This window comes from Salmo salar, chromosome 25 (genome assembly GCF_965601325.2).
Source record: "Salmo salar chromosome 25, fSalSal1, whole genome shotgun sequence".
NCBI lineage: Eukaryota > Metazoa > Chordata > Actinopteri > Salmoniformes > Salmonidae > Salmo > Salmo salar.
In genome coordinates, this window is record NC_138315.1 from 29,250,774 (window position 1) to 29,272,725 (window position 21,952).

The window sequence follows — 21,952 nt, forward strand, 5'->3', positions numbered from 1 at the left end:
CATCTAGTTTTGATTTACATTTGATTGAGTTGTCAACTGACGTGAATTTAACTTGAAATCAACACAAAATGTCAACATGTCATTGGATTTAGGTTCAAAGTTGGGTGAAAAAAATACTAAATTCCATTACGGTGATGACTTTTGAAAACGTAATCAGTTTTCCACACTGATTCAATGGAATCACATGGAATATTTGTAGTTGAAATGAAGTAGAAACAATGTTGATTCAACCAGTTTTTGCCCAGTGGGGAGGCACTCATGTGGGCCTAGTCCTAGCAGAAATGTAAGCATTGTTTATTCCAGGAAGCAATTGCTATCTGGTAGTACATGATTTTAGTTGAACGGTTTAATTACAGGAAGTGACTCAGACAAGTAAAACACATTTTACATAATATTTAAAAGAATAATACATAATAATTAGTAAGGCAGGCAGACAGACTCTGATGAACAGAGAATAGATCACGCTACTATTTGCTTCCTTTTTTAAGTCAAACATTTTTAAATAGTTATGTTTTTCAACAGGGAGACATGGCAATAGTTTTACAGTTTACTCAGGGGCCTCTCAACTTTTCCTTGACATTAGCGCCACCCTTCGGTGGCTTGTCGTCATATACTTATAGAATGGAGATGGAAGGGCGTAAGACGTCCTCATGACGTCTTACGTTAACCACACGCTGGACTCTGGAACCCAACCAGTGGGGAAGTAGCCAAAGTGAAGTTACTCCCTTCAGTCGTAATTTAAACAAGGTATGTCAGTGTACATCATATATCATTATTTGCAGTGTATCTAGCTATAATCACAACGTACAAGTTACGGGAACATGCAAAATTGCAGCTTGCTTGTAGGATAGGAATGTCTAGAATAAGCCAGACAAGCTATACATAAACCTATACAATGTTGCACGTTCTGTCTGTAATTTACAGTAGCTGCATGCTCATCCTCTTAAGACTTTTAGCCCCGTGAGTTTACCTAGCACTTTCCAGAGGCTGCATACGTTCAAGTTGGTGCTTTTTGCAGATGTTATTGTTCAAGTTGGCTACCTAGAGCGTTGACTGTATTGATCAGCGTATCGTCAGCAACGTTAAAAGAAAAGTACTTCAGGGAATTTCGGAAACGTTCAAAATAAAAGTCCCCCACGTAACAGTAGAAACGTGTCAAAAACTTGTATTTATAATTGTCTACACATTAACGATGAATCAATTTTGGTTTTAAAACATGTTCCAAGGTCAAATAAATGGCCACAATGCGAATCACTGAATATGGAATTCATATTGGCATATAGAGCAAAAACTATAAGTGCCACAGTAAAATTATTGTAGGGAATACTCAGTTGGGTCTGTAGAATGTATATATTGTGTCATGTCATGGGTTTCTGTTTTTTTACTGTGGTCAAACAGCTTAAAGTGGGTTGCCTGGACACTATATGGTACAAGTATAGCACTGTACAGGGAAAACAATAGATTGTGTGTCCATAAAACCAGGGTCCAGTCTACTCACTAGAATCCCTACAATACAAAACAGGTCATAAGAAGTTTTATGTTGACATTTGCACCATGGACAGCTGACACTTTTAGAGTTGTCACTGTCAGCCTATCTCCAAATACATGGCAAATATGTGACCCTAAAGCATATTAATGTGATGTAATATTTTAATAATTGCAAATAAACTGGGGTGGAAAATACTCAGTTGGGGTTCTACCAACCAAAATGTTCAGTCTCTTGTAATGCCTTAAATGTAATCCTGCATGTTATATTAATTTACTATTTTTCTGTTGAATATCAGTTGGAAACACAAAACACCTTAACAGTAAAAAAATGTTTTTAGCTACTGTGAAATAAAATGCCATTCCGTACACGACTTTCATGCACTTGCCTTGCGCTAATAATGGAGGTGCCAAATACCGATTATTAACAGGTGATTCGTTATTAAGAAGCCAACTTCTTCAAAGACTGCAACAAAGATAGACTGTCATATCTACACGACTGTGACACATTTATACATTATATTGCTAGTGACAACAAGGTGAAATTAAACAAAATGGTACAAACAGATCATGTAAATGAGGCTCAGGTTCTAAACCTATTGCCTGTGGAGAGTTTAAATGAGGAAATGTCAACTGCTCAGAGAAGACCCTCAGACTGCAAACTTAATATACAAAATGTATACACTTTTGAGGATATAGAACCTGCTACATTCATCCTGATGTGGCCAAGAGTTCGTATGAGGAAGTGTCAGTGGTGCCGATGTAAAAGTGGTCGTTTTAATTCCCAAGACATTGGGAATGAAACTAGCACTTCGAGACAGAAAGTTGTGTTAGAGGTTAATCAGATGAGGACAACTGAGTCAGATGAGCAGCATACATTGAAATAAGCGAGGATACATTGAAATGTGCTTTGTCAGATGAGCCAAATTTTGAAGTGGTAGGTATTTCAAAAAGTTTTCATGGGTAAGCCTATTTGCAGGAAATATTAAAGAGTCCAATCCTTACTGGGTAGTACATTTTCGATATCAATTTTCAGTGTCTCAGAAAAGGATATAAAAATACATATCTTAAAATAAATGGATACTGTAGCCATTCTTCATGCAAGCTAAAATGTGTTATTCTGGACACTGCGAATGCACTAGATTTCCATGTCTCATATTCAGGTGATATCATACATTCAGATGAAGATGGTATAAAGACCATTTCGAGCTCCAGAGATGGACCAACTTTTATTGCCATTACATAATACTGCCGCATATAAGGTGCACAGGGAATGAATAGCCAACGTCGACCTCCAATGTTTGGCCGCTCAGAACAGAAGTGGCATTGGACTAGATACATCAGTGTTGAGAAACATCAAATCTGAACAACGCACAAATAAATAACTTTTTGGATTCTGATTAAATCAAGTCACTGCAATTACTGAAAGAAAAACTTGAGAATGAAACAATGGCACAAATAATAATTTCTCCTGTACAGTGCTATATTTGTACCGTAGTGTCCATGCACCCCATTTTAAGCTGTTAGGCCACAGTAAAAGTCCAGAAACACTCCGTATATATCAGAACCTCATGAAATGAGATCATATATAGATTCTACAGACCCTACTGCATACTCCCCTACTCACTTTTACATCGGCACAAATCATATTTCTCTCTCTATAAGCCCATATGTAATGCATTGTGGCCCATGTAATGGGTGGAGTGAAAGGCCAGAAACACTCAAATTAACACCATATATAGATTCTGAGTACTTCCCACCCCACTTTTACATCGGCACAAATGATAGTTTTTCCTATACAGTGTTATATTTGTACAGTGTCCAGGCACCCAATTTTAAGCTGTTTGACCACAGTAAAAGTCCTGCAACACTTCCTACTACTTAGCTTTTTGTTCAAACACATCTGATTTGTATTCTAGGGACCCTAGTGAGTAGACTGGACCCTGGTTTTATAGACACAATCTTATATTTTTTCCTGTACAGTGCAGTTTGTTTGTGCAATACAACAAAAATACAGCAATACTTTTCTTAAACATTACATTTCAAAATTGCATCCTTGAACAATAGCACCAATAAATAAGACTCATACAATCAAAATAATGAATTGTATATTATGTTCTTGACATTCCTCTACTTAAGCTCCAACCATTTCTCAATGTGCTCCACCATATAGGCTTTATTTAGCTTATATAAAGTAGTTTATTTAGTAGTTTAGTTTAGATTTTACCCATTGTATTTCTAATTGTTCATTTTTATTACTTTTTTTACAGAATTTTAACATGCATTGATTGCAAAGCTACAAAAAATATTTCGTATCGTACGCATAGCGTTTTATCACGAACTTTTATTTTGAAAGCAAAATCCGAAAACCTGAAGTCTTAATGTGGCTGGTATCCAGCTAGTGTTGTTTTGGGACCCTCGTCTTGGTCGAGTCCTCTGCCCTGGCTGTCCAATGACATTCGAACAATTTTCTATTCTAGTTTTTGCATGCAGCTGTGGACTATGAGCCGCGACTTTCATTTTTAGCATGCATAACATTCTAGTAGTAGTTTTAAAATGCAGTGTTATATTTTAAGCAAAACTTTAGCGGCAAGATTTTTGAAAGAATTCCAATAATTATGTAACACTTTCTTACGTGGGCTTGTCAAAGGTAACTGAACTATGGCCCTCACCCAAGTGGCTACCAGAAGGTAAATCTCACGTGACTATAGCCACATTTGTAATACATCAATGCAGAGTTTTTTTTTAATTGTCGTTTTATATATTATATACCATTGATTTCATAAATGTAACATAATGCATGTCGTTGTCTAGCACTGAGCTCAAGTGTAAAATGAATTTTGCCATCTACCTGCCTCCCAAGGCTGAGAATGGGAAGTGTCCTGTCTTGTACTGGCTCTCAGGTGAGTTCTACAAACTAACATAATGTATGATGCACCTCCATCTGCAGAGAAACACACAGTATCTCTATGGATTTGACTCTGAGAATGTTAATGTGTCTGTACTAACCAGGATTGACATGCATGGAGCAGAACTTCATCACCAATGCTGGCAGGCAGCTTCTGCGCATGGAATCATCATCGTTGCACCAGACACCAGCCCACGTATGACCAACCAGCACACACATTTATCACTCCCACCCTCACTTGTTCCCTCTCTTTCTGTGGTGTTCAGGTGGTTGTAACATTGAGGGTAAAGAGCTGGGACTTTGGCACAGGGGCTGGTTTCTATGTCCACGCCACCCAGGAGCCCTGGAAGAGCAACTACCGCATGTACGCCTACATCACGGAGGTGGTGTGTGGGTCACATGATAATAGCATTTATTATTGTGAATCCCCTGATACTGCTGTCCCTGATACAACTCTCCCCCGTTCTCTCAACTCTCTCATTAGATCAACGCTAACTTCCCCACTGACCCAGAGAAGATGTCTATTTCTGGCCACTCCATGGGGGGGGGGCACGGAGCCCTGAAGAACCCTGGAAAAGGCATGGCAAGTCACAGTCTTACAACTCATGATATAGTCATGATGTAATATACACATGTGAATGAAGCCCCCACCCCTCTACAGTCTGTGTCTGTTGTTTGCCACCATCTGCAACCCCAGCCAGAAAGCCTTCAATGGCTACCTGGCAAAAGACAAGAAAGCCTGGGAGGTATAGTATGGGCCTGGGGGGGGGGATCAATTCACACTAAACACCAACTAGAGATCCCTGCTGGTGGAATAGAATTCCAGACCAATAAATGGAATCATCCCGCTCGCTCTCCTCCCATTCTCCAGGCGTATGATGTCACGGTGCTGGCAGCGTCCTACTCCGGCCCTCAGCTGGATCAACCAGGGCAGTGATGACTAGTTCCTGTCGGCCAGTCAGTTGCTTCCTGACAACCTGATCGCCTTCTGCTCAGAGAAGATCCCTGTGGTGTTCAGGCTGCAGCCGGTCAGTGCTTCCACCCAGTGGCCAGCTACAGCAACTGCTTGATATTTAACAATTTAATGTACTGTACTTTAGTTTGGAATTATTGTGTATTGTACCAGATGAACAGTGTTATTGTAATGTCCGTGTCTCCATCAGGGCTACGACCATAGCTACTTCTTCATCTCTTCCTTCATCAACGACCACGTCAAGCACCATGCCAAGTTCCTCAACGCTTAAGACCATGACTGCTGGACCAGAACCCAACCAGGCTTTCTCCTCTATGCCTTCTCCTCCCAACTGTGCACCTGCTACTATGCACCTGTCCAATACAGAGAGACGTAGGTGCCTGGTGAACTGACATTAACCTGATACGCCTGGTGAGCTGAAATGAACACACCTGCTGTGTTGAGTCAAGCTGAGAAAAAGACAACACACTGACATCTGAGACCAATACAAAATACACGTGGACTAAAGACCAAACATAAGAGTTTTTTTCAGAGTAGGTCTTTACTCAAAGTGATGAGAAATATATACAGTATTCACAGCAGTTACGGTGACGTTAAAGTTGTGTTTCATGCAATCAAATCCAAATTGCTGTACAACAAATACACCAATTTGACAAAAGGTACGAAATTGTATATGGTACATAAAAATGAAAAAATAAAAAAAAACTCACTTTAAAATAAATGTCCTCCCAATCATAAGTACAAAACTGTGAATACAAGCTTTCAGGACTATATACAGAGAAAGGTAGAAAACAACTGCTCAACACTCAGCAGTCAACAGTTACACTGTGGTAAAAACATTTCTCACAATGATATAGTTCAAATTAATTTCATATTATGCCATACACACATTTCTAAATCAAAATGGAGTTCAGATTTGTTAGTTGCCAAAACAAAACTATAAATAGTTATTTTTAAAGTGCAGATCATTTCAGTCCCATAGGCAGCCACACAGCCACTCCCAAAGGCAGGTTGGCATTTATTGTCATGAATCTTGCCCTGCAGGCAGCTCTGCAGAGTGGTCACTAGCTGGCACAGCCACAAAGTCATAACATCAGATTTGAACCCTAACCACACCGCTAACCCTAATGCCCAACCATAAATGTAAAAAAAATATTTTTTCATGAATTTTTTCAATATAGCCAACTTTGACTTTGCAGCTGGCCCATCTAGCAGAAATCCTTAATTCTGTCTCCAGGGCAAGATTCATGACAATAAACATCAACCTCCCAAAAGGTCAAAGGGATTGACTGACTAATCAATGAATAGTAAAGTAATGATCTCTTTTCATGTAAAATCCCCTCGTTAAGGTTCTAAAAAGGTTTGCAGCGCATGGCCCAAACCTCCATAATGACTAAGTGAAACAAACCACACAGCAACTTTATCTTACTTATCAAATATCCCTGTCACATTTCCCTTCAGTCTCCACATCTCTCTGGTCGATCATCAAAATATTGAAGGAAACGTTAAAACTGGGATACTGGTATTTTTTACCCGTTAGTAGCTAAGTGGAAAGGGAATTACTTTGAGTATTAAAGTAGGATTAATGTGCATATTTTTTAAATTTTATTTATGCATTGTGAATTATATGAAATATAAGCTGCATTATATACAGGTAATTGACAAAATAAAGGAAACACGTGAGTAAATGAGGGATACAAAGTATATTTAAAGCAGGTGCTTCGACACAGGTGATTCCTGAGTTAATTAAGCAATTAAAACATCTCATCCTGCTTAGGGTCATGTAGAAAAATTCCCAGTTGCCCATCATTTTAAGTGTGTGTGTGTGTGTGTCAGTCAACAGATCTCAACTCAATTGAACACTTATGGGAGATCCTGGAGAGGCGACTGAGACAGCATTTTCCACCACCATCAACAAAACACCAAATTATGGAATTACTCGTGGAAGAACGGTGTTGCATCCCTCCAAGAGTTCCAGACACTTGTAGAATATATGCCAAGGCGCATTAAAGTGCATTGAAGCTGTTTTGGCAGTTAGCTGTACATAAATAGTAGTACTGTTGTAAATATTATTACTTTGCATTATAGCCATGTTAACGAGATCACTCCAGATCCTGATTCTAAGAGATTGTTCACTTTGCCTGAGGAGTGTGGCTGATTATGTATGGCAGCGACTGTTAGTTTAACTAAAATATTTTACTAAATAATATTAATAAAGTTAAATACTTTCTAAATACGAAACCCACTTGCACAAACCATCATCACATCACAACTTCTCAGAAAAAAAGATATTACCATACTAAAGACATTAGATCATAAGTGGCTCTGAAAAAAAACTGTTTAGTTGTTTTGGCAACTGTCAAATCTATCCAGAAACATTGTGTTTGATTTTACTGCTAAAGCTTAAGCTTTGGATACCAAGCTGTAGAAAATGCATTATATATGTACAATAAAAAAAAACTCCACCGCTCACTCACACACACACCTAGTATGCTTATATTGGAGTGTTCTGCTGTTTGTGTAGTAGTAGGATATTGGGCACTCAAGCACTACTCTTCAGATGCTGCCAACAGTGTCTCTAAATCAGTGAATGCATTTTAGTTACTTTGCTGGTCCTACATGACCACCTGACATGGTCAGCATCACCAGACACTTCGAGGTTCTTTAGCAGTATAGAATGTACTAGGACATAAACGCTTTGCTTTGCTCTTTTTCATTTCTTCTGTCTCTCACACATGCAGTCACACACACACACACCACACACACACGCACGCAAGTAATACCATTGACAAATAAGCAGTCTACGGAATGGATCATAACAGTGTGTAAGCCCACACCCTCCCCTGAGTTACATACCCACAGATTCCAATTCAAAAACACCAGGTTCCCACAATCTTAGGACAACACTTCAATCTCTACAGACGAGGTGAGAGACAAATTCAAAGTAAAACATACAATATACAGAACTATACCTAAAATATATTACTTAGAGAAAAATATTTGGGGGATTCTTTTCAATGGATACAACTCTCAACCACTTGACCATATTTATTATAAATATCTTTAAATAGGGAAGCTGTAGCAGAGAGGCCGCTATGTTGGAGTGTTAGGTGTCTAGTTGGAAATTAGTGAGGGTGATAATAGCTGTCCTTGAGGGGTGGAAACTGACAGCCCATGAAATGCATAGTCAATCATACACAGTGCAGCATGCTAGAGGTTGTAGGCAGGGTTCAAGCTACAGGAGTGTCCAAGGGTACTGGAGGCTCCCATAACAAACCAGGGCACTCCTGTAAGAATTAAGAACCAATGTGGACACCTCTGTCAGCTTCAAATATCCACATTAGTACAGCCCACTACTGTGTTTTAGGGCACCCCATGCATCACGTTATAACTTGAAACCCTGGTTGTAAGAATCACGAAAGGAAGACAGATGTAGGCTACAGTCCCTTGGAAAAGGCTATTTCAGGAGGTACAATGGCAACTGTGTTCGTCACTTTGACAAAATGAACCCCAGACTAAGTGGTCTCCTTCCCTCTCACGTGAAGAGAGCCTGCTTGGTTGAGGTCTCATCCACCAGCGCCTGGACCGTCACGCTCACCTTGATCATACCCTTCTCCTCTAGTATGTGATGAGGCAGACACAGCTTATCCTGTCGAGGTTCCACACACAGAGACAGAGAGAGACAGAGGAGATAGATAGATAGAGTCGGGGGAGGAGGGAGCGAGAGTCGGGGGAGGAGGGAGAGGAGATGGCGAGTGGGACAGAAAGAGAGACGAGGAGGCAGAAAAAAAAACTGGTCAATCAAAAAGACACCTCAATGCAACTATGGTGATGAGTGAACATACAGTACAGGTGTATGTGGAAGTATGCTGAATAACCTATATGAAGAAACAGCACTGAATTCATCATCCTCCTTCAGAGAACAGCAACACAGAGACAGAATAGAATAACCCCAAACTGTACATTTATTACCAGTTCCATTCACACCATCAGATATACAAGTCAGAAAAAGCCTCAAGGTCCATCAAAATCAGCACTGACTAAGAGTTAAAACAAACCCAACTAATAGTATACAGTAATGGCGAACCAGCTACACTCCAACATAGTCGCTGGCGAGGTTGACATGACAACAGTGAATAAGCTAACAGAGTCAAAAAGAAAATATGGATAGAAACGGACACTACATCCATGGCTTTTAAATTAAGTCAGAAAAGAAGGTTAACCCTCATTGCTTTAAATTCAACTAGACATACATACATCAATCAATGGACAGTAGCAGCACTGCTGGCCACAAAGTATCAACGTTTTCATTTAAATGAATGAGCTTCTAGTACAGTTCACATATTACTGAACACATGTCATATTCACTAGCCCTTCAACATAAGACCTCCAGATTAGTCCGTTCTGTAATATTGCATGTGCAAATGGTTTGTATGTTTAGAAATGATGGATCTTTTCACACCTTGTATTCAGTCCAGATGCTTGGGAGTAAGAAAGTTGGCTAAAATAAAACTTCCAAACTTCCATCCAATGTACCCTCTTGGGGTTTTAAAATAAGAACATTAATATATGGCTTGAACCACAACAGAATAGTACAACAGTTGGGCCAAAAAGTATACATACTGAACCTTAGTCATGTCACCCCAGGGTATATATACTATATTAGTATGAGAGTAACATAGATGGTTGAGTGGTAGAGAGGTGCAGTAGTGATGCCATTATTGAACTTCATTTAGTGACAGTGTGCTGTGTGACATTTTACAGTGTAGTCATAAGTGGTGTGTTTATTAGGTCCAAACCTATACACTGTTTGTTGTGTCTTTGTCTCATGGATGGCATTACTATTGAGCGTTGCCATTTCTTTCAAACAGACGTACAGGTATAAATACAGTTGCAATACTGTATCTGATGAGTCTTGAAGGGACTGACCAATGCAACAACCAAAAAAGCTCCAAGATCCAGCATGATGGAGTAGCTCTACTAGTGCTCTGTGCTTACCTGGACTGGACCCAAACTAGATGAGCTGTATGGAACCAAGAGACCGTATGACCACATGGGGAATCAGTGTGTGACCCCGGAGGGCATTAATAAAACGAACAGTCCGACATGACTTGACGCATTGGCCAAAGAGTTGTAGAGAGACTTCAGGTAACTTCTGTGTACAAGCTCCAGGGTTCTTTTCAACAGTTGGAATGTGCGTTATTGGTGGGGACAGTATACGAATGCATGTGTGTGAGGTTGTGAGTCGGTATTTATTGGAGTTTAATGGTGCGCATCTGCAATCTGTGCATGAGAGACACTTGTGTGTGTGAATCAGACAGAGAAGTGCACAGAAACAAGAGGTTGAGGAAAAAGAGGAGGAGGATTGCGGAGGAGAAGTGTTGGCACATGCGGGGGGCAGGGATGAGAGGAGGGTGGGCTTTGACAGGAGATTGACAGGTAGTGTTACGTCAGCTCGCTCCAGCTATATGCCACAAACAGCAGGAGAAGACAGAACATGTGTAACAGGCTCGAGCAAATCAGGTCCCACGGCTGCCATGCTGGAGGCAGAGCCTGGGCCACCTGTGTAGAAGCCTCGGGGGCAGGGCTTGGGTTTGGGACCTCTCCCTGTCTGTCTGAGTCCCGCCCCTCTGTGGGGGTCTCCATGGCGACCAGGGCGCACACGGTGACACGGATCGGCCGCAGGTGACACTGGATGATGTCATAAGCTGAGCAGAGGGAAGACTGAGGGCCCAAGGAGGAAGAGGAGGAAACATAGGTGAATGAAGATGAAAGGAGAAGAAGGAATGAAAGGAGAAGAATGAAAAACAGGGGAAAGAATGATACAGATGGATGAAAGGAAAGGGGTCACAGAGGAACATTGATGGATATTGCACACGAAGAAGAGAAATCCAGTCAGATAGAAGTGGAGGAGAACAATGAGAGAGGGAAGAAGAAGAGGACAGAAAATACCATAGGAAGAAGGAAGAAAATGGGAAGGGAGTGCCAGGAAAAGACAAATAAGGGGTAGAGATGCAGAGGAGAGGAAGAGAAGAAAGAGGGAGGGTGGTCCGGCAGGAAAATAGAACAGAGAGAAACAAGGCAGGATGTTAACCGGTGGGAACAGAGGTCAAGGTGTATTTATGTGCAGGGCTGCGCAGGCGTGGGTTACCAGGGCGACGTGCAGGGCTGCTTTTTGAGAGAGAGAGAGTGTGTGTGGGTGAGTGTGTGACTTACATTTATAAAACTGAACTCTGTCTCTCTTTCAGAAAGCAGGCCATGCTGGGGTGTGGAGCGTTAGGAGCAATGAGGATGCGGGTGGTGTTAGCCAGCTACACCTTCGCTTGCATTCGCTAGCATTAGCTTTCAATCCAGCGCAAAGCACCCGTTTCAGTGAGGCAGTGACATTTCAGCCAGCAAGCAGCAGTAGAATCAAGCTGGCTAGGGCCAGGTTATACAAGGAGAACCAGACTAGCCACAGCAAACAAGCAGGAGGTCTAAGGAAGCAGCCAACAGTCTACTGTTAGTATTGGTACTACTGTGCATTCTACTGTACAGTCCCAGCAGGCTACTCAAACACAGTGACCAAAAGGCAGCTTTTGTAGTGTGAGGTTTTGACACAGCAGGGCTTACTACATCATGGTAAGAGTCCCACTACCACTGTATGTGCAACCACTTGGTGACAGAAACAGTGGTTATAATTACTGACTATTTACTAAAGGAGAAATCAACACAGTAATGAGTCAGCAGGGTCAATTTGATTCTCACACACAAGCACACATATTATACACACTATATATATATATATATATATATATATATATATATATATATATACACACTATATATATACTATATATATATATATATATATATATATATATAACCATCTATCTATCTATCTATCTATCTATCTATATATATATATATATATATATATATATATATATATATATATATATATATATATATATATATATATATATATATATATATATATATATATATATAACCATCCCATGCACACAGGACATCTTTCAGTCAAGTAAATATAATATTTCTGCCATGTTTTTCTGCAGGAATGACAGCACACCAGCTCCTGTTCAATTTTTTTTTTCTTTGGCACTAGCTGGGGTCAGAACCAAGCAAGAGCCAGGTCAAAGTTCTAAAGTATAGAGGAATCCCAAAGCCGTAGTGAGTAGCGATGATGACAGCATAGTCCAGTGCGATGATGATGATGAAGCTTTAATGCAGCTTTAATGCTTGTGTCATCAATGTATCTCTCAGAGGAGGAGGAGTAGAGGAGGATGGGAAGGTGATTGGCTAGATGTGACAGTTCTGGGATCAAACTCTGTGCTCTGACTGGGCAGATCGTTTTGAGGCGATGATTATAAAGTGGTTTGGTCCCGATGTCAAATACATATCCTAGAACAGTAATACTGTATAAAATAAATAAGTTGTAGACTTCTCAAATGGTCTAGTTTCATCCCAGCACTAGCACCCAGCCTTTCTGACCCTCAATACTAGTGTGTATAGTATCTGTGTTCTATACAGGCTGTGTGCATCACTGATCCCCAGTCAGCCCACCCACAACTTGATTCCAAACCCAATGATGCACTGTGGCTTTTATTCAAATTCTTAACAGATCGAAGATCAGTTTACCTCAGTTAAATCCTAACTAACAGTGAATCTGAAATACAGTGGCTGATTCAGGATCAATGAGGTGTCACTATCTAACAGAAAGCAGGGTGTGTGTCTCACCTCAGGAACGCCCATTTTCCTACAGGCATCCAGGAAGTTCTCTACGTTCCGCCGACACTTGGCCATGCTGAGTTTGGGCTGCGGGGTCACACAGAACGCAGAGCTCAACGGAGACTAGAACTGTCTGTAACAAAAATAATCATCCATTCCCACTTATCCCTCTTTAATCCCTCATTGACCCCCAAGACGTACCACAGCAGGTGAGGGCACATGGATGCTGACCACAGAGCGTGGGCGAATGTGATTGGCCAGATGACATAGCACCACCCCGTCCATGAGGGAGGAGCCTAGGTCTTCAGGAAGAGCCACCTTCAGTCTGCTCTCTATGCTCTGAGGAGAGACAAGAGGGGTAAGAGGGGTAAAAACCCACTCACCTTAACACACACACAAACTGAGGACATAATGCTAATACTGGGGAGTTAACTTCCAGAAGCGAGAGAGAAAGCGAGAGAAGCTCTCACGTCTCTAAGTTGTTCCATCAGCTCCAGCTCTTCTCTCAGCTGTTCCATCTTCCTCCTCATGGTGAACTGAGGGTCAACAGACTCCAGGCTCTTATGGGTCCTCAGGAATACTGCCCCCAACATGCAGGAGGAGGGAACAACAGCCGCCATCCATTAGACAGGAAGTCAGTAACTAACACCTACACATATTGTACTGTACATATAGTCATTCACACCCACACTTCACACCCATACAACCACACATACTGTAGCCTACATAAATGCATACTGCAATATTCACTGACACGGAAAACACACTTTCACTTACAAGTGGATGCGTAGCTACTGTTACCGTACACTTGCATAACCCCTTATTCATATCCACTAATGCAGATGCACTCTATAGTGCTGGGCTCTGGGCTGCATTCATTGTCATGGAAACAGTCATCTGCACTGAGGAGTGAATGTGGAAGATTGGGTTTCCAAAAGGCGTTCCACTTAGTCAATCCTGCATACCAACAGATGGCATAGCAAGCCCTGAAGGAACTGACAGTTCTTATTGTACATTAAAAGCAGAAGTCTTCTCTCATTGGTATTCTATTCAAATCTCAAATCAGTATTTTAAACTGGGTAAGCACAAAATATGGAAGTCAAAGCTACAGAGAAATTAGTGGGTTTTTCTTTTTAACTGTGTGGGAGGAGGAAATGTATTCAGAGTGTGTGTGTGTGTGTGTGTGTGTGTGTGTGTGTGTGTGTGTGTGTGTGTGTGTGTGTGTGAAAAACAGGCATGGCCTATGATCACATTCTAAAACATAGGAGTGAATCATTTACTAAATCAGTCAGTGGCCTATATTCTAGTCATAAATCTCCTCTGCAACAGCCACCATATACAGCTTAGTGACACGCCACATGTTCAGTAACTCTGCTTTGTGATACACACTCAGACCGCACGAGGGAGCCCAAGAGTCACTGGACACTTCAACCCAGGCTTGGGGAAAAGGGAAGGAGAATGCATTTCTGAAGTATTCACACTAGGCCACATGGGCCTATCTGATCATCTCTCATAGGGAAATGGCTCCTTGAGGGGCTATCCAAGGAAGTTAGAGATAAACACATACAGGCCTCTTCCAGAAGCATGACTGGCTGATAACTATCAGAGTGGGTAGAGGGGAACAGCGAGGGGCGATGGTCACCCTCCACTTTCGCCATAAAGAGAACAGGATGTTGATTATTAGAGGTTGTAAATGTGGTTAGCAAAGGGTAAGAGTAACGTTTAACAATACAATGGAAAGAGACATGTAACTTTTCACATCACAACATTTGGATTTGAAATATTTTGGACATCAGAGCAACCTTGAGGAAATCTTATTTGAGTCATAGAAGGATGTTCCTATGATAGGGAAGATATACAAAATCTTGCAGAGCCCATATCCAACTGAAAAATATATAAACTATTGGAACCAAGACTTAAAAAGATCTGATGTTGGCACAAGATGGAGGGAAAGTTGGAGCATAACTAATGAAATTACAGTTAATGAAAACGTATGCCTAATCTAGTGTATAATCTATAGAATGCATTATACAAGAGACAAAATTCTCTAATTCTACAGCACAACGGCAGAGTCATGTCTTAAGTGTAAAACTAATAATGACTCAATAATCCAAGATTTCTGGGAATGCTATTAAATCCAAAAGTTATGAGCGGAAAAGAAAGTTGGCTGTTAGAAGTATTACAATGTGAACTTACTTTTAATCCATCTGTCTGCATATTTCAAGACATATGGGGGTGTAGTGACATACCAAATGGGCTGGACGATTCTTTTGAAATCAATCAATTCGCCATCATTAATAAAATGGAAAAATCAAATGATTTATTATTGAAATATAGAAATGGCATGGGTGACCGAAAAACTATTGATGACATTTATGTCCAGGTGGCAAACAATAATGCAGGCACGAGGGATGGGGGTGTGGGCAGACGAGATGTAGCTGTATGTGTGTGTCTTTAAGTTGTTGTTTCTATGTTTATGTTTGGAGTAAAACAATTATGAACAAATGATCTATATACACACAGTACCAGTACCTACTCATTCTAGGTTTTTCTTTATTTTTTACTATTTTCTACATTGTAGAATAATAGTGGAGACATCAACACTATGAAATAACACATGGAATCATTTAGTAACCAAAAAAAGTGTTCAACAAATCAAAATATATTTTATGTTTGAGATTCTTCAAAGTAGCCACTCTTTGCCTTGATGACAGCTTTGCACACTGACATTCTCTCAACCAGCTTCATGAGGTAGTCATCTGGAATGCATATCAATTAACAGTTATGCCTTGTTAAAAGTTAATTTGTGTAATTTTTTTCCTTCTTAATGTGTTTGAGCCAATCAGTTGTGTTGTGACAAGGTAGGGGTGGTATACAGAAGACAGCCCTATTTGGTAAAAGACCAAGTCCATATTATGGCAAGAACAGCTCAAATAAGTAAAGAGAAATGACAGTCCATCATTACTTTAAGACATGAAGGTCAGTCAATACAGAACATTTCAAGTAAGGAATGGAAGACCGAGAGTTACGTCTGCTGCTGAGGATAAGTTCATTAGAGTTACCAGCCTCAGAATTTGCAGCCCAAATAAATGCTTCACAGAGTTCAAGTAACAGACACATCTCAACATCAACTGTTCAGAGGAGACTGTGTGAATCAGGCCTTCATTGTCGAACTGCTGCAAAGAAACCACTACTAAAGGACACCGATAAGAAGCTGAGACTTGCTTGGGCCAAGAAACTCGAGCAATGGACATTAGACCGGAAATCTGTCCTTTGGTCTGATGAGTCCAAATTTGAGATGTTTGGTTCCAACCACCGTGTCTTTGTGAGACGCAGAGTAGGTGAACAGATGATCTCCACATGTGTGGTTCCCACCGTGAAGCATGGAGGAGTAGGTGTGATGGTATGGGGGTGCTTTGCTGGTGGGTGACACTGCCGTGATTTAAAATTCTAGGCACATTTAACCAGTGTGGCTACCACAGCATTCTGCAGCGATACGCGTTTGTGGTTAGTGGGACTATCATTTGTTTTTCAACAGGACAGTGACCCACAACACACCTCCAGGCTGTGTACGGGCTATTTGACCAAGAAAGAGAGTGATGGAGCGCTGCATCAAATGACATGGCCTCCACAATCACCCGACCTCAACCCATTTGAGATGGTTTGGGATGAGTTGGAACGCAGAGTGAAGGAAAAGCAGCTAAGTGCTCAGCATTTGAGTGAACTCCTTCGTGACTGATGGAAAAGCATTCCAGGTGAATCTGGTTGAGAGCATGCCAAGAGTGTGCAAAGCTGTCATCAAGGCAAAGGGTGGCTATTTGAAGAATCTCAAATATAAAATCTATTTTGATGTTACTACATGATTCCATATGTGTTATTTCATAGTTTTGATGGCTTCACTATTATTCTACAATGTAGAATAATAGTAAAAATAAAGAAAAACCCTTGAATGAGTAGGTGTTCTAAAGCTTTTGACCAGTAGAGTGTGTGTGTGTGTGTGTGTGCACACGTTGAAAGTCACTGAGCTCTTCAGTAAGGCCATTCTACTGCCATTGTTTGTCTATGGAGATTGCATGGCTGTGTGCTCAATTTTATACACCTGTCAGCAACTGGTGTCCCTGAAATAGCCGAGTCCACTAATTTGAAGGGGTGTCCACATTGTTTTGTATATATAGTGTATGTGTGTGTGTAATAGCAGAGTAATAACACAGATTGGGCCTCTGAGGGCACACACTGATTGGTGAGGGGGTCAGAGAGAGAGAGAAAGAGGAATATTGTGTGTGTCATGCTTTCAACAACAAACCCAATTTAACACTGTCTAATGGTCGCCCAGTGGCGTTCTAGCCCAGAAGGAAATCCTGTATCAGAGAGGAAGTCTAAAATCTTGGTTCCTCTCTAGTCAGGGCTACTACTGTGTGACATCATCGACCCACAGAGAATAAAACTGTCAACAGCTGGTGTTGTTTATGAGTTCAAAGGTCAATAAAATCTACTGCACCATACGGTCATTCAGTATCAGTACAGTCATTCTGCTTCCTCGTTCAGCCCTCAAGCATCCACACACAAACAGGTTGTGTAACTGTGCTACCAATGACTGGTGATGGTGTGACGCTAGACCAGGGCTCTCCAACCCTGCTCCTGGAGAGCTACCCTCCTGTAGGTTTTCACTCCAACCCCAGTTGTAACTAACCTGATTAATCTTATCAACCAGCTAATTATTAGAATCAGGTGTGCCAGATTCGGGTTGGTGTGAAAACCTACAGGACGGTAGCTCTCCAGGAACATGATTGGAGAGACCTGCCCTAGACACACCTGGAGTTGGAATGGTGCCCTTAGACTGGGTTCTGAGAGCTCATTGGCTGTTAATGAGGTCAGCCACTCATGATCTCACCTATTGGTTACTGGTGATGTCACCTCCCTGAGGCCTGACCCATTTACTGGTGATTGGTTATATCTTCATTGAAAAACAAAACTATCACCACTGTTCTCACAACTTGGGAATTCCATGACCGATTGTCCAACATTACTGCTCCTTGGAACACTCCTATTTTCTTTCTTCAGGGTATTCTTTTTGAATGTCTTTATTATTATTATTATCTACCTATTGAACTATTATCATTAGCAACGGGAGAGTGATAAAAAGTTAATGTTGACTTTGAATCCATGGTGATATCATAAAAGCGCACCCTTTGAACAATGTTGAACAATCCTGTAACATGAGTCGCCCTGGGGGAAATGGCTGTCGGCAGCATTCTGTTTCCCTCCTTATGGAAGTGGGATATCCCCAGTGAGACCATTATCTAACAGTTAAAATATAAAACTATAAATACCATGAGCAACAGAAAGGAAGCCAGGGGAGAGGAACAGCAAGATACTCCGTCCGTATGTACGTACTGGGCGGGGGGGGGGTGAGTGAGTGAGTGAGTGAGTGAGTGAGTGAGTGAGTGAGTGAGTGAGTGAGTGAGTGAGTGACATCAGATATCTCAGTACCCAATCTGCTTTCCCACCAATATCAGCCTTGGCATGAAAGATACTGTGTCTGTGTTTAATTGGTTTTCCAAAGGCTATAATGCACTGTTAGGCAGAGCCCGTATCAAAGGGGACTTAATGGAGGGTGGCGTCTGTGTGTGTTGCCAGATCTGGACTGTGGTTGTACTGGGAGTGAACATACGGTCTGATTATGACTGCAGGAGGAATGAACAATCTCTCTCGGTCAGAGTGAATGTTGTAATGTCCAGAGCTAGACAAAATACGTCTGTATGTATAAATGTGTATGTGCATCAGAGAGTATCTGTGTGTGTGTGTTGTTGGGTGGTCTTGGAACTAGCTTCTGTATAGCAGACCCCCTTCCAATGTCTGCAACCACATTGATGCAGTGGCGTACAGACACACGGTTTAACTTTTACCATGTGCCACCACAACACACTTGCCAACATGAGAACAGATGGAGGGATGGAAAGATGAAGGAAGAGGAGTGTGTGAAGTGTGGAGGCTCTCCTTTGATCCTCTGGGCCTCAAGAGTTCTGCAGCGCACACACACACACACACACACACACACACACACACACACACACGGAACGGGGTAATCGAAAACACCACAAACATGTGGTCCAAGGCACAGATGTGACTGCAAAAGTACAGCGCACACTTTCATCACACTCACCCATGGCTTGGAACGAGGGATAGAGAGAAGATGAGAGATCACAGAGTGTAATAGGTAAAAAGAGTTACAGGTGGAAATATAGAAAAAGGAAACAGTGAAAGAAAGAGTTGAGAGAGAGCGAGAGAAGGAGAGAGAGAGAAACAGGAGGGAGTCACACAATGCAAATGGTTTGCAAACATCTGACTGTGTCTAGCTGTGTTTGGTTTCGAGGCCTCCGATTGGCCAATTAGTTGGGAGGAGTGACCTACCACTGCTGTGCATGCCTCCATCGCCTGGTCTAGGGGGAGTGTCTCTATCGACGGACAGGGCCTGTGTGAGGAGGGGGCGGAGACAGAGCGGGGGCGAGCAGGGCAGTGAGGCGGGGGCTAGAGGAAGAGGGGGAGGGGCGAAGGGCAAGGTGGGGCAAGGTATAGGGGGAGAGGCCAAGTAGAACAAGACAGATCCATTCCAAAACCCAAAACCACACCCACCCCCCGACACCAGAGAAAGTTCCGGGAAAAAAACAGTGTGAATTTTAAAAGACAAGGGAATAAAACAGGCAGCAGCAGTTGATAATCGCATGCAAAGGCAGGTTGGGTTAGATAAAGGGGTGTGATTGGAGTGAGAATTGGTGTAAGAGGTCATGCAGTAGTCGGTGAAAAAATATAAAGGGAGTAAAGGAGAGGGGGAGGAAAGGAAGAAACAAAGGAGATGTGAAAGAGATGCCATGAAGAAAAAGTATATACACAAAAATAAAATAAATCAATATTAGTGCCATTTCACAATACAGATTTCATGACATGCTGTTAATGGTAGCAGGTAGCCTACAGCTAAATTTGACACAATACAGTAGTAGCCTACTGTACGTAGCAACTAGCTGGATGGATGCTAGCTCTATTTCTACAAGCAGCAAATATCAGATGCTAGAGTCGTTTCAGTGAACCTGCACCCAAAGCCATCTGACCCTGAGCAGTACCAAACAGGTACAGAGGATTTGTAAAGGATTTCTTTTCTCAACTCAGAATCTGTGGACCTGCTCTGTTCCACGGGAGGTAGCTAACCAGTCCTCCAGTTAGTTAGCTAAAAGAAGGACGACACTTTGTATGCGTCTTCCTCCATAGCCACTCTTTGGGATTGGGTGCAGAGTACTCACATCCACGCCTTCTAAGCAAACACACATCACTTTTTCCATATTGTTCACACAGTATTACAGAAACATTGTGGGAGTATTGCATGTTAGCCAGGACAGGGCTGGTAGCCTCTACAGCATGGCCCAACTGCTGCTGCTGCTTTACGGGATTTAAGCACAGAGGGTGTTATGAGATACCGTGTGTCTCAGAAGTTCTAGTCTGAGGGGAACAAGTTGGGGTAGTTTGGGGGGGCGACTGACTCTTGACCATTGGAGGAACTGCCCAGGTCTTTCTTACCTTTGGATAATCTTATAACCCCATAAAAGTAGGATCAAGGTGTGGGAGGATTTGGGGTTTGGGGGAGAAGCAGAGCGGAGGGGATCGAGGGCATCCATGTCTTTATGTTGGAGTGAAAGGATGGATTTAGGGACAGTAGTATCATGTAATTATGGATTGTGGTAGGTATAGAGATGTACCCATCCCTTCACCACCCATCCAGGCCTCTACCCACCCTCCATACTGTGCCATGCCCAGCCTGCACTCACCAGAGCGGGGCTTCAGCCCAAAGGCAGGGGTGGTAAACGTGGGACCGCTGCCTGGAACTCTGTCTTCTCCCTGGTAGAGAGTCCATGGGAGTACAAACATAAAGGTTAGGGACCCTCTTATCCCGAGAGTACACTTGCATAATACATACACATTGTCCAGGTCTATATGGGTAATTGGGGACAAGACAGCTGGTGTTGAATGTGTGTATATTTGTGACCTCTGTGTGTACACTGTGTATGTGTGTATGATGTACGTGTGTGCAGGATTTTGATTGGAGCTTGGCGTCCTATACTATGAAACACTAAAGATGACCTCTGAGCTGGCTTAACTAGAGCACAACTCACTCTGTCCCTTTCTCTGACCCTCACCCAGATTGACTAGCATGGCCAGTTGTCCTCTAGCTTGGATTGGTCAATACATCTCATGGGTTGTACAGTATCTAGAGGTTTGGTAATATCAATATTGCTTCAACTCTAATTAGTTGATTGTGCTGCGGTAACTGTTGCTATGACCATGTTGCTTGTATTGGACAGACTGTCGCTATGTGGTGACAGCGCTGGCTGTGTGTGTACTGTTCCCAATAGTGGGCTCTGTCTCTCTCTCTCTGTGTGTGTGTGACAACGCTATGGCATTGTTGAAGATTTTTTTAAAGAATCGACATACAACGAAGTCCTGTTCTCCTTGTTATGTGTCATGCTGTTGTTCCTCCTCCCTTGGTGCTGGTCTATTTCAACTACAGGGTCGTCAACTCTCCAGCTAGTGCTTTTTAATGACATTAAACCAACTTTTAAGCTCAAAAGCATTTGTTTAGGTCTTTAAAGTGTGTGAGCCAATCCCAGTCTTGCTCTGAAGGATCGGAACAATCTGGGCAACATTTATTGTTATATATTGTATCTGGGCAACAGTTACCATGGTATTGACGCAGACTGGGGCGGGGTCAAATCCTCATGTTTGTAAACTATTGGTCAACTTCACAAACTACAGCGCCATGCTACATACAACACAACTAAATCTCACACAGTCAACAAAAACACCAA

At 41.9% G+C, this 21,952-nt stretch overlaps 2 protein-coding genes across 7 annotated transcripts in view; one reads left to right on the forward strand and one right to left on the reverse strand.

The window, feature by feature from the left end:
* The first annotated feature begins 685 nt into the window (after window positions 1-685).
* Window positions 686-7,838, forward strand: LOC106586496 (S-formylglutathione hydrolase). The gene is given in 7 exon segments (XM_082969088.1): window positions 686-4,175; window positions 4,300-4,388; window positions 4,498-4,589; window positions 4,878-4,976; window positions 5,265-5,314; window positions 5,316-5,421; window positions 5,557-7,838. Coding segments are annotated over 7 exon segments (546 nt in total). The 5' UTR covers window positions 686-4,146; the 3' UTR covers window positions 5,638-7,838.
* The window catches only part of LOC106586495 (leucine-rich repeat and calponin homology domain-containing protein 1), a 106,005-nt gene continuing 89,940 nt past the window's right edge, over window positions 5,888-21,952 (reverse strand). For 2 of the 6 annotated variants that reach the window (XM_014173864.3, XM_014173862.3), the window contains 6 exons: window positions 20,915-20,984; window positions 19,509-19,625; window positions 13,568-13,677; window positions 13,299-13,436; window positions 13,107-13,184; window positions 9,309-11,090 (listed from right to left, as the gene is read on the reverse strand). In XM_014173864.3, the coding sequence (XP_014029339.1) occupies window positions 10,812-11,090; window positions 13,107-13,184; window positions 13,299-13,436; window positions 13,568-13,677; window positions 19,509-19,625; window positions 20,915-20,984 (792 nt within the window). In that variant the 3' untranslated portion in view covers window positions 9,309-10,811. Of the gene's footprint in view, window positions 9,016-9,308; window positions 11,091-13,106; window positions 13,185-13,298; window positions 13,437-13,567; window positions 13,678-19,508; window positions 19,626-20,914; window positions 20,985-21,952 lie in introns of those variants that run through there. The other 4 variants (XM_014173866.3, XM_014173863.3, XM_014173865.3 and 1 more) reach the window with 3 other exon arrangements.